Consider the following 14,068-nt stretch of genomic DNA (forward strand, 5'->3'; position numbering starts at 1 on the left):
AATAAATAAACGCTGCTGGAAAAAAGCATTGTCAGGCTGCACCAGCAGGGGAAGCATACATGGTCGTAGAATTTTCTGGACATATCGCCACATCGTCAGGGTTCCATCAATCACCATCAGTGAGGAGTGGGAATCACATGAAACAGGACCCTACACCACGACACATCTCGTGCGGGTGATGTGCTGCTCTGCAATGAAGCATAGATCACTATGTTCGCCAGGACATCTCCGGACGATATAATTTCAATTCCTATAAGGAACTCCAATAACGGGCTACTTATATTGAAATTAGTACATCTCCAAACTCAAATTCGTTGGTCGTCTGTAACTGTGATTCATCGCTGAACACCTCCATCACCAATCTACAAGCTGCCACCCTGCTCGTTCCTGGCAGAAGTTCAAATGTGCTCGGCGATGATCAGGCTGTAATGGTAGACATCGTAAGGGACGCTGTGATGACAGAGCCTGCTGTGCTAGCCACCTGGATACGGTAATAGTGGACACAGGTGTATTCCCAGCTGCCACGACATGTCTCTGGTGCACAGTGCACAGTGACGTCCATGGAGTGCTTACAGCCTATCGCACAATGAAACAATCCTCCCAGCTGGTGGTTTGCCACGATCAACTCAAGCCCTCTTGATGTGTGTGTTACTCTCGTTTCCACAGTGTCCAACACCGATGCACAGGGTAGTCAGAACGTTTTAAGTGGTAAGCAAAGCTCCAAAACATTCAACCTTCCCCACTGAGTCTGACGATGCAGCCTCTCTCAAACTCATCTAGTTGGTCAAAGGCTAGTCGAATGCTGTGTGCTCATTTAACTTACCTCTCTCGCTCACACTGTTACCAAGAACTTATTTTAGTGTCTTGCATCTATTAATGAGGGAGGGACATATAGGTCCTACATCTCCTATTGGCACTTTTGTACAAGCAATTAGCATTAAATGCAAATGGGATATAAGTAAATGACAATACTGTGGGGCAACCTTCATTCTACTCGCACCGGGCGAGTTGGCCGTGCGCGTAGAGGCGCGCGGCTGTGAGCTTGCATCCGGGAGATAGTAGGTTCGAATCCCACTATCGGCAGCCCTGAAAATGGTTTTCCGTGGTTTCCCATTTTCACACCAGGCAAATGCTGGGGCTATACCTTAATTAAGGCCACGGCCGCTTCCTTCCAACTCCTAGGCCTTTCCTATCCCATCGTCGCCGTAAGACTTATCTGTCACAGTATAAAGATAATTTAAAAGTCACCACCTTATCAATACACAGATTCTTTTACTTCAAAATTGGTAAATTAAGTCAAGACCGGTTTCGACCCCTAAGGGATCATCTTCAGTTGACATACATATAAAAAAAGATATATACAAAAACATCACATGTAAAATATTTATCTTTTAGTTAATTCAATTGATATCAAAGAAATATGACAACATGTAACAAACAACATGTACTTTTAAACTAAAAATGTAAACACTTTACCATTTCAGTAAGCAATTTGCCAGTGTTTTCATGAAACAGATAAATTATATTGAATGTAATCATTTTGACACTGTATGTAAAGAAGTATAGGACCTATATACGCAATAATTTAGACATAGTGGGCCTATAAATCTCACACACATGTTTTCAAACTAAGATGTACCCACCAACATTCTAAACACACAAAAAAAATTTTTTTTGACTCAATTGAATTAACTAAAAGATTAATATTTTACATGTGATGTTTCTGTATATTTTTTTATATGTATGTCAACAGAAGATGATCCCTTAGGGGTCGAAACCGGTCTTGACCTAATTTACCAATTTTTAAGTAAATAGACCTATCTGTGTCGGTGCGACGTAAAGTCCCTAGCATTCAACTCGCACGATTCATTCACCATGCCCAATTTCATTTGCAAACGAGTGTAGCATATTCCGCTATGAAGTTCAAACGCAACTTCTACATAAATTTCTCCCATATCGTACATACCTCACCACAGAAAAGCAAATTTCTCATTCATAAAATTACTTACTGTAGACACGCAAAAACTCTTCATAAATACACCATATACACTACATTGCTAATTATGTCAGACTGCCTGGGCAGGTGCTCAGATCACAGAATATATAAAGCAATGGACATCAGAAAAATATTTTCTTACCACTTCAAATAATGAGCTATTTTCCATGTATAAAATACTGCACAATTCATCTAATGGAGGAGCGAGTAATTCAAATAATTGTACACCATATATTATCTGATTATTTACCACAAGTTCTTGGTATATGAATTTCATCATCAGAAATGGCCAAGAACACATAAAAGACATCTGTAGGTCTTACTGGAAGCAAGAAGACAGAAATGTATTCAGATACAAATGTGTGTAACTGACAATTTGAGGGTTTACAAATGAGTGAGATGTTATGGAACTTTGTACAAAGAATCATTCCATCATTATTCTACTGCGAGTAAGGTAAAACTCCAATGACCATGGGATGACCTTGATGTAAATCACCTGATTTGATTCCAGTGACTTATAATACCAATATAGTTGGTCCCTTATTGGACATTATAAATTTACCAGCTAACTCATTCCTGGTTGCCAAGGTAGCACACTGAGGCAAAACACTGGCAAACAGGAATGAGTTAGCTGGAAAATTTACAATATCCAGTAATGGACCAACTATACGGGTAGGCCTATAGGCTATAAATTTACTCATTCGGAACAAATATTTCAAGTTCCCTATGGGAATCAACATCTATATCATCTGACAGCCAGGCAGGCATCAATTTTTGAAAATGAAACAAAGTCTCTCATAGTGCACTGGCACTGCCGTGGCTCCAAGTAGCCTACTCAGTGGCCTCCACGGTATGCACTAGCCATGTGTCTTGGTAGGTGTGCTATTTACCAACTGATGAGCCCAATGTAGCACACTGGGGCGAAATGCTGGCAACCAGGAATGAGTTAGCTAGAAAATTTCTAATGTCCAATAACGGACCAACTATATCAGTATTAAATTTACTCATTCATAACAAATATTTCAGGTTCCCTATGGTAATCAATATCTATATCTCCCAGTGACTTGACGGATATAGGTGCAGAATTTAGCTGTATGATATATTTTTCATACATTTCTGATATAAAAGATACAATCAGTTACAAGCTATGCAGTCCCAAAAATTACCATAAGGCTGACACACACGTAATTCTGAAGGCAAGACATCAGAAACTTCTACAACCAGTTCTTTAGCTAGATAATTACATGGATATGGTTGTGTGAATATTTGAAGCTCAAAAATTGATATCTTTTGAGGCATTTATGTCTAATATGAAATTTAACATATGTGTAACACGATTATGCCCTATCAAAGGTATTACAATATTGTGAATGTCTTTTGCGCATGTTTGTTATAGTGGAAGCCATTTCTTTTCAGTTTCAGCTTAGTTAATGTATAACTGTTATGTTTTTCAGTCTGTTGAAACTAATTTATGATTAAATAAAATTTACAAAATGCCTGAAAAAGAAACCATTTGACAGAAGAGTAGCAATGGGAAGGAACAAGCTTCATTTAAGACCAAATGATATCTACAAAATAAGTGGTTATAAATAATCAGACAAGATTAAGTGTACGAGTATCATCCATGCTTCTCAATTAGACTGAAATGTAGTTTTCTAGAGGATAGATAAGTTGTTTCTTTTTTAGGTATAATCCGTTTTTAAATGGTTTCTCTTTCAGGTATTCTTTTAATTTCAGTTAATCATAAATTAGTTTTGACAGACTGAAGAACCTAACAGTTATAGATTTTATGCAAGTGACAAGGGTTGTGTAACCAAATGATCCAGAGAGCCACGCTGGTGGGAACTAAGCTCTTGGTAAGGCCACCCAAACTGGAGAGATCTTAAGTGATGGCCCAAGTTAAAAGTGAAGCCCTGATCCTCCAGGTTGAAGGGAGGGTCAGCACAATGCTGGTGAATTTACCTTGTACAAAACTACTGTTGTGAAGAAACTGACTAATGAAACTGTTCTGCTCCTACAACGATGAATGTGGCAATGAAGTACACTAGCGGGAAAAAATATCCAAACACCATGAAATAAGGAAATGAAAGAAATGAATGCCCTAGTCGCTTGTTGACACATATTTACAGAATAGTAGACCTGTGGTTGGGTATTCGCATACTCGGCACAAACAATATTCAGCTCCGTCTACATGTAGACCTGCGACACGCTGCTCACCACACAATGCAGGGACAACCCTCTTGAGATGTCTCAAAATGTCACGCGAGAAATAGTGCCTGCGCTAATCTCTGTCCTGTCGTGACTCCAATCAGGATTCAGTAAGGGAATTGGGACAAGTGATAACATAATGGCTGTTAAAACAATAATGGATTAATACATGAAGAAGAAAAGAGGCCAATAGTACTTCATGGCAATCGATTTAGAGAAAGGTTTTTACTCGGTGAGTACACGGGCTGTCGTCTATGGGTTGAGTCAGAGTGGAATATCAAGGAAGATAAGAGCAACTGAAAATACGTATGAGGAATTTAAATGTTCTATCAAACTGAAAGATAGTGGGAGAGATATTTTCAAAGCTGGGTCTCAAACAAGGTCACAAATTATCACCAATATTGTCTTTTTTATTTTTTGCTAATGGCTTTACGTCGCACCGACACAGATAGGTCTTATGGCAACGATAGGATAGGGAAGGCCTAGGACTAGGAGTTGGAAGGAAGCGGCCGTGGCCTCAATTAAGGTACAGCCCCAGCATTTGCCTGGTGTGAAAATGGGAAACTATGGAAAACAATCTTCAGGGCTGCCGACAGTGGGATTCGAACCCACTATCTCTCGGACGCAAACTCACAGACACGCGCCTCTAACCAACTCGCCAGAGTTTTTTATTTTTTATTATTTACTAATGATATTTTCCATTCAGAAGGCTTTGAGAAAGGAGTAACTCCATGTCTTCTGAACCAAGATATTTCGAGTCTGATTCTCGTAAACGATATCCTGCTGCTCACATTAACACCTGTCAAAATGCAAAATAGTATTAATGGGATAGTAAATTATCGTAAAGTGTGGAATCTAAAAATCATCCACAGAAAACGAGAGTTATGGTGTGTAAAATCGGTGACAAACTCTCAAAAAGTGAAGAGTAGTAGGTGGATAAGACAAAATTAGAAGTTGTTAAAAAAAATGTAATACCTAGGGCCGTTCATAAGCAGCAATGGCAGATGGATAGAACAGATACATAGAGCAAAATGAAGGGAGTAAGTGTTCTGGCTATTATAACAATACTGGACAAAAAGATGCTGAACAATGAATATAAAGTTCAGAAAAATGTATTTAATTCAGTACCGGTAGTTAAAACGAAGTTACTGTATGGAGCAGAAATATGGGGGTAGATGATGGAACTATAACATTAGATATACACTGGCAGAAAAAATATCCAAATACCATTAAATAAGGAATGTAGAATGCGGAACTTTCGGCAATATATTTGTCGACACAACATATTTAATTGATTAAAGGTACAAGACTACAGGTTAATATCCGCGCGAGAAAAGCCAACGCAAATGTGCCATGCTGGTACATTACTAACCATGTAATCGCCTGACTGTTGAATGCAGGCATGCAAACGTGCATGCATTGTGTTGTACAGGTGCTGGATGTCAGCTTGTGGGATGGGGTTCCATGCCTGTTGGACTTGGTCGGTCAATGCCGGTTGTGGATGACACTAGAGTTGTTGTCCAATGATATCCAATACTTGTTCGAGAGGAAAGATCGGGGGATCGAGCAGGCCAAGGCAACATGTCGACACTCTGTAGAGCACGTTGGGTTACAACAGCTGCATGGGGGCGTGCATTATCCTGTTGTAAAACACCCCCGGGAATGCTGTTCATGAATGGCAGCACAACAGGTCGAATCACCAGACGGACGTACACATCTGCAGTCAGAGTGAATGGGACAACCACGAGAGTGCTCCTGCTGTCATAGGAAATTGCTCTCCAGACCAGAACTCCTGGTACAGATCCAGTGTGTTGACGCCGCAGGCAGGTGGAATGCAGGCGCTCACCTGGCCTCCTCCTAACCAAGACACGGCCATGACTGGCACCATGGCAGAACTGGCTTTCATCGGAATACACAACGGACCTCCACTCAATCATCCAATGAGCTCTCGCTTGATACCATTGAAGTTGCAGACGGTGGTGGTTTGAGGTAATTGGAATGCACATCGCAGGGCGTCTGGCTCGGAGCTGTCCTTCAAGTAACAGACTTTGAACAGTTTGTTGCATCACTGTGGTGCTACTGCCGCTCGAACTGCTGCTGCAGACACAGTCCAATGACCCACAGCCATACACCTAATACAGCGGTTCTCCCTCTCGGTGGTGCCATGGGCACACCCGGAGCTCGGTCTTCTTGCGAGCGTACCTTCTCGTGACCATTGCTGCCAGCACGCATGCACAGTGAAAACATTCCAGCAAAGTCGTTCTGCAATAGCGTGGGAGAGAAATCCACCTTCACGTAGCCCTATTATACGGCCTCGTTCAACCGCAGTGAGCTGTTTGATACTGGCCTCTTTGTTGTCGTAAAGACATTCTTGACCCACTAGCAGTCACTCAGTCCAATCTCACAGGTAACTAACGCTCCCGCACAGTACAGCCTGTATTTAAAGCAAACCTGATGTGCAACGTCATCCTTCAGATGTATAAACACACCTATCAACATTCGTTAATCTAGCACAACCCCTTCTTGGTGTTTGGATATTTTTTTCCGCCAGTGTACATACTAGACAATTCAATCTAATTGAGGGCCATGGACAGTATTAATGATCTTTCTTCAATTTTTTTCTTCAGGAAGTTGCAGACAGATCCTTGAAACGGTGCTTAATTCAACTATCATCTCCGCTCTCAGAGGTTCTATAAGAATACTGAGACATAGCCTCTACTTTCCTTGATACGCAGCATTGCAGAATGGACACACATTGATGATTTTGTTGTTGATGTCCTGTTACAAATTTACATTACAGTTTCTTTTTCTTCATTATATCTCTGCTATTGTCTTCTAGACTTCAACTGAGGAAGCCTTTTCAGGTGTAATTTATAGTTGAATGTGCAAAGTGTCAATATATATGGTTATGCACTGTCCATTGTGGCAGCTCACATCTTTGAGAAACCTGAACTAACTAACCAACCAACCAACCAACCAACCAACCAACCAACCAACCGTATACCTAATCTAGTCTGATTTATAACCAGTTCTTTGTATCTGAATTACATCATCAGAAATGGTCAAGATCATGGATGATGCTTGCTGTTTAAAGGGGCATCTAGGTTATCAGCCCCTAATGGTACAAGTGAAAAGAAATGTAATTAAAATTTTAAAATGTATCCACTAACTACAATTTAAAACAAATGATGGTGAAATTTTTTTGTGAATTTAAAATAATCAGTTGATCTAATTTGCAATGCCTTACTTTCTTATAAAATGATATACTATTAGATTATGATGATGCTTGTTGTTTAAAGGGATCTAATATCGAAGGTCATCGGCCCCCCTATTAGTTTAAAATAGAATAAGTCATTGCCTTGAAGTGAAATCATATATATCATTCAAGTGAAAAGTTAAAAACACATTAAAATACTCTTGAATGAGCCTAACTAAAAAAAAAAAAACAGAGTCAACAGATAAATATTAAAAGCAGATAGAAAACTCACTTTTCTACATGATAAAACCGGCCACTATCCCTCATAAAATGGATGACTAGTTCTGCTGACTGCTCGTCATCTAAATGGTCAAAAACATGCATGAAAAACATCTGTAGGTCTTATTGCAAGCCAAGATAAAGAAGAAGGGATGTATTCAGATGTCTGATAACTGATAAGGTATGCAAAAATAAATCTGGTATTTCGAATATAAGGACCCAGAACTCCCTGGACAAGGGTGACGGAAGGAGGAAGAGAACTGTGTTACAGTAGGCTACAGTGTTATGAATTCCCCAGCAAAAGAAATTGAAAGAAACTGACATGGGAATAGACCTGGTTGCTGTTCATGAGATCAGATGGAAAAGAAAGGTAGAATAAGGAAAACAAAGAGGGCCCACACAATCTACTTTTCTGGAAATTACGAAGCATAAGGAATGAGAGCAATATATTTTCTTGTGTCAGGCAGTTTGTACCAACTAATTCCTGGTTTTTCCACCATGTCCAATCATACATTTGAAAGGAATTAAATGAAAATTCTACAAAATATTACATTTGTCAATATCGATGCATCAACAAAAGAAAATGTTGACTCATTTTATCAGGGGTTGCATGCGGTATGTTACAAAATTCTTAAATTTGATGCAGTTATCTTACTGGATGATTTGAATGTTTGCAGCTACCAGTATTACTAACCTCACAATAGTAATAAAACCTGTTTCCACACAAAATGATATCCAAAGAAATGTGGAAAATACCTGGTACAAAAATATGTGATCAGATGGATTATGTTTTGATATCTAAATGATGGACCACATCTAGACAGTACATATGAACGTAATGAGGTGCTAGTTCCGTTTCACACAATAATCTCATGGGGGCACAAATGAGGCAAGGAACAGATACAGTACTGAAGCCAAAGAAAAACAAGAGAATGTAAGGAAGTAGAATGCTGGGGAGTATAAGACTTCAGCAATAAACAAGAATATCATATAAAAAGTACCTTGAAAACGAATTCCGAGAACATGAGAACTGAAACCATGTGGAAGATGAATGGCTGTCTTTATAGAAGCCATTCTTACCTACATACAAGAACTATCGGGAGAGGGAGGACGAATGAGAAATGACGAGTGGTTAATATTTAGTGCTGTGGGGAAAATTCTACAAAATATTACTTCTGTCAACATCAATGCACCAACAGAGAAACAGAAAAGGAGGAAAGAGAGCTAGGCTGAAATGTGCTAATGACAAAAAATATAGGCTAAGTAGAAATGCATAACTGCTACCAGGTAGGTTATTGCCGGAAATTAAAAGGAAGAGCTGGAAAACACTACTAATAAAGTTTTACAAGAAAATCCCTGAGAATAAATAAGAATATCGACCAAAAATTCAATTTTCAAGGATGCAGATGGGAACATTTTGTCAGAAGAAATGACTCTTTATAAAGATAAGAAAAGAACATTTTAAGAACACCTTAACACGGGAGTGGTGGCGCAGGGTCTTTTGTGACCTGGTGCAAATTTCTTTTGTTCAAATGCCCTTAGAGATCTTGGCTGCCACATACCTCTCTCCCCATTCCTCGCTTTTTGTCTGAGGTCAGTGTCATTGTAGTGGAGGGTATTCATTCTTAGAGAGATGGATTATATTGTCAAGTGGTGCAATAAAATGTCTCGTTTAACCCCGTGCCGCCAGTCCCGTTTGTTGGAAGTACACCAGCAGCAGTGTTGAGTGTATCCATTGAGTTAGTTGTGTAATCATGTTAGAATTCATTCAGTCAATTCCTTATCGCTGAAATGAGTTATGAAGAGCATGAGGCAAGGGTGTTATCTCTTTTACAGTCTGTGGAAGAGAAAGAGGTTTTAGTGAAGAAGTAGACTGTAACAGTGAGACAGACCATAACAGCAACGGATGGTGTTACAAAATGGACAAAACTTCCTCCTCTTAAAAGCTCACGTACTTGAACCCACAACATTGTTACTCATTTACCAGGAGTGAAACTCACAAAAAGAAGTGCATCATCCCGTGAAGAAGGTTGGAGCATTCTTTTTAATGAATGATAATATGTTGCAACGCATTGTAAACTGTAGGCCTATGTGTATGTTCAGTCTTCAGCCCTAAGGCTGGTTGGAATGCCTGGCAACTTTGAATTACCCAAACAATTTATAACAAAGGAGATCAGCTAATTTATTCCAACTGCAGAACCATAATTCTGTTGAATTTAGCTTAAAAGATCTTAATAATAATATTAGTAATAATAATAATAATAATAATAATAATAATAATAATAATAATGAGGCCCTATGTTCCACATGAAATTAAAGGAAATAAGTCAATAATAATAATACACTGAACTACATATTTACGTTAAGGCTATAATATGAGAAAGTATAGCCATATATGCCTAGAATAACTAAGATCAATATAATCTCCAAAAAAGGATTCTACTGTGTGTGTGATATTAGGGATCATTAAAAAATGACTAAATGGGCATAGTAAGTTATAGTGAGAAGGAAAAAAAAAAAAAAAAAAAAAAGACAAACTTCACCAAACCAACATTTTTCCTCAAATTTAAAAACCAGATTGGTCTACCGGGGCATTTCATACAGCTTGCTTAGGCTACCATGTTTACTCGCTCACCTTATATTATTGATATGGCCAGAAAAACAAATCCCACAGGTGTGGAAACATGGTATTACCAAAAAAAATTAATAACAGAGGAGATCAGTTAGTTTACTTTATTAATCTGCACACCAGAAAGTGTTAAAATAGAGTTCTTATTTCCAGGTCAGATAATACAAAAACAGGTAGGCCTTTAAATTTTATTTCAATATGAACAATGTTCATACCTAATTAATATTATGTATGTATTTTGCAAGCTTTGCATTTAATATTTTTTTTGAGGCAGAATATACTTCTCACAATGAAAAGTATAACTACCAAATATGAGAAATCTTACTAAAATTAGGACTGAAGGTCTACACTACTCACAGAGCATTTAGGGGCATGTACTTTTAAATGATAACTGCCCAGTCAAAAAAGGGATCAAAACAGCATTTTATGAAAGCTGTAAAGTGACAAATTGCATATACTTCAGAATGTATCAAATATTGTCAAATTACCGAGAATATATGAAAAATATTTCAGCGTGAGTAAATGGTACAATCATATTCGATGCTTGATAATATCCTGATGTAGTGGTAGAAAAGACGGGAGATGAATATGAAATAATATAGTGCAACTGGAGCTCACTGGAAAGGACTTTCATATCTACATAATTACATACCCTACAGATGTAACAGAGAAATCTGAAGAGTACCCCGGCTATTACGTGCCTATTAACATTTTGCTAAGGAAACCAGGAAGCTATAGGTTAATATCAAACAGTAGGCCTACTCAAATACTGAATAAAATTATGTTTACCTTGCAAGAGAGCAATGCTTAGTTGATGAGTGTTCAAGTTTTCAACATACTTTCCCAAGTAGTTGTTTAACACCCATGCAACAAGCCCTTCCAACATTCTTCTTTATCGGACACTAATTCGAGTAAACATCAGCACAACCTCATACTTGGAGATATTTGATTTGAAAGATATTTCTTTGAGAAAACAAGAATCATAACTCGTTACAATCTTCCAGAAGTGAGGTTATGGACCTCTTGTGAACAAGTTTTCGACAGGAGTCTTATACAAGTTAAACATGGGAAGGGAGTTTCCTATGCAAATTCTGAAAAAATATCTCATTTATATTAAAGATCGCGACCACCTGTATGATGACAACATAAAGTTTCACAACATTTCACAACAAAACTTTCTGCGCAACACTGACAACTTACAATCGCGAACAAACATAACCAAAGAATAGTGTAAAAGAGCACTATATCGGAACCGGTTATTGGTTGAACGTTATTTGAAAAAAACAGTCACTGCTATCACACACAATAACGATATGATCAACGTTTGGCAGTGTCGGGAGAGACACATATACTTTGGTCGGTACAGAGTATGATTATATAGCAAATTGGTGCTAGTGAAGCAAAAAACGTGCGGCCGCCGCCATATTACGTCACTATAGATCTATTGTAAACATATCTGTTACGGTGCTATGTGTAGTTTTGGTTTATGTTGTTTTTACGTACATTTCACTTTAATTTTTCGGCAAACTACTGTGTGGCACAACGCTGAATACCTGCGTAGTGTTTGGATGTGGTTTCTCCTATTAACGAAGAAAGAACAAGGAAGGACTAGAAATTTCAATACACCGGAAAGTAGCTTACATATGCCCATGTACACTTGTTCTCAAGTTATTATTGCAATTAAATTAACTATTAAAGATGTCCAATTACATAGGAGATAGAGATCACTTTCTTCCAAAGTATATTTGCTGGAGTTGTCCCCCTTGTGCTGGAGAGTGGCGTAATAATAATAATAATAATAATAATAATAATAATAATAATAATAATAATAATAATAATAATAATAATAATAATAATAATAATAATAATAATAATAATAATATTAATAATAATAATAATAATAATAATAATAATAATAATAATAATAATAATAATAATAATAATTACAAGAAGAAGAATAGAAATGTTTCTACAACACTTGGTTATACGTTAAGTTTTTGTTTTGGTTATGTTAGTCATTGAATAATCGTGCACTAGGTCTCTTCTATTTTTTAAAGATATGTTGTAAGGTTGACAAAATTACTGTTAAAATTTAGAGTAGAAGGATTAGTAAGCTTGCATAAATCGAAATAGGTGTTATTTAATAGTAGGCCAGAATAGATATAAAGCGTTCTTTTAAATAGGTTTCCAGCCAGAGTGGATTTAAGAGAATCGTGGATTAAGGCAATTACTGTAGAAGAGAGAACTGGCATGCAACTTCCGCTTCAGATGTTTGCTCGCAGCATTTCCGCTCAGAAGTTCTAGATCTGACAAGTCAGACAAGAAGATTGAAAGGTGATGTCATTCCCAGCATTTTCCTGCTTGTCCAGCAGGATCATAGAAGACACAGCGAAAACAACCTATGCCGAGGAATGTCATCCCAGAAAATAATAGTATAAGCAGTAGTCAGCAAGTAAGTGACAGTGATTGTGCAGTTCATTCTTTAGATGCTAGGCTTAATAGTACAAAACAGTTAACACCACGCAAAAGGAAACTAATGGAGGAATTTAATAAATCAAAAGAAGAACTTTGTAGTGCAAAGAAAAATGAAAGTGTTACAGCAAAAAGTCTGGTGGCGTGGTAGAAAAATTAAGATTGATCAAGAAATTATCGGCTGCTTGGTGCAAGAAAATTTCTTATTAGAAAGCAATGCAGAAATTTTAAAAAGCAGCCTTCCTTCTGACGTGTGTTGCTTGTTAGACAGAGCTAGGAAAATATCAAACAAGCAAACGAAGTGGTTCATATTGTGACCGTTCACAACGTCACCTATAGTACGTCATGATACCCAGGAGATTAAATATGCCATTTTTCGAGTCATTCTACGGTAAACACTGTCCATGTTAGGATTTCCCACCCGCTCCGGGATACTATTGACAGTATGCTGACTCGCGCGACTCAACTCTAGTTGCTCCAACGACGAGCGAGATGAAAGGACACGCGTTATCACGTGACACAGATTCTAGGTCACTAGTAGAGCTCATTGAGTGCATCCAACCTAAGAACTAACATTATACCGTATTTCCCTCATTCATTCATCACTGGCAACTGGCCTAATTCAATTGTTTTTCACCAGATAATTATATAAATCGCGAAATACTCAACGGAGAGTCACAAGCAAACATTCAGTTGAATCAGGGAATTTTACACAAAATTATGAAGCCGAGAAGTGCTCTACATAACTGAAAGAACGGTAGCTACGCCGTAACAAGGGCGCGTCTTAATGGTTACCAGATGTTGGGTCTCAACAATGGCAACGAGCTCATGGATTCCCCTAGCGCTCGTCATCAGCCATCGACAGAGACAAAAGATTGCTTGAGAATCCACGAAGCTATTTTAGTAATACTAACTCAGTGAAAATGGGAGTACAGGAGCTACAATTTGATACCCCGTTCGTTTCTCTACGTTATGTATTACCGGAGCACATTTTGAGAAGGTGGTGTGTTTTCTCCCACCGCCAGCTTCAGGGCATCTTGCCTATATAGTACGGAGCTGGGGAACAGACACTACCAGTTCATTTTCAGTTCGTTACCAGTTCGTCGTCATTTGTGTGTGAGCCCTTTATGAAGAAATCATTCTGTAGTGTGAGCAGTGTAATACAATCGCTTGCTCGCCGTTCGGCGCGACAGTTGGTGTGGTAGTAATATCGTGTGCAGCGTGTTGGTTACTGTTATTCTCGACTGTGTGTAATGATAGCGTAGCGCGCCATGGCTGCCTCCAGCGG

The 14,068-nt window shown here is 38.3% G+C and overlaps 1 protein-coding gene across 1 annotated transcript in view; it reads right to left on the reverse strand.

The window, feature by feature from the left end:
• Positions 1-11,496, reverse strand: part of Vps13D (vacuolar protein sorting 13D) — an 866,734-nt gene extending 855,238 nt beyond the window's left edge. Inside the window, 1 exon segment of the mRNA XM_068226303.1 lies at positions 11,098-11,496. Within this exon segment, the coding sequence (XP_068082404.1) occupies positions 11,098-11,194 (97 nt within the window). The 5' untranslated portion in view covers positions 11,195-11,496.
• Positions 11,497-14,068: the final 2,572 nt, after the last annotated feature.

The sequence above is a fragment of the Anabrus simplex genome, chromosome 2 (genome assembly GCF_040414725.1).
Source record: "Anabrus simplex isolate iqAnaSimp1 chromosome 2, ASM4041472v1, whole genome shotgun sequence".
In the NCBI taxonomy this organism is placed as follows: domain Eukaryota; kingdom Metazoa; phylum Arthropoda; class Insecta; order Orthoptera; family Tettigoniidae; genus Anabrus; species Anabrus simplex.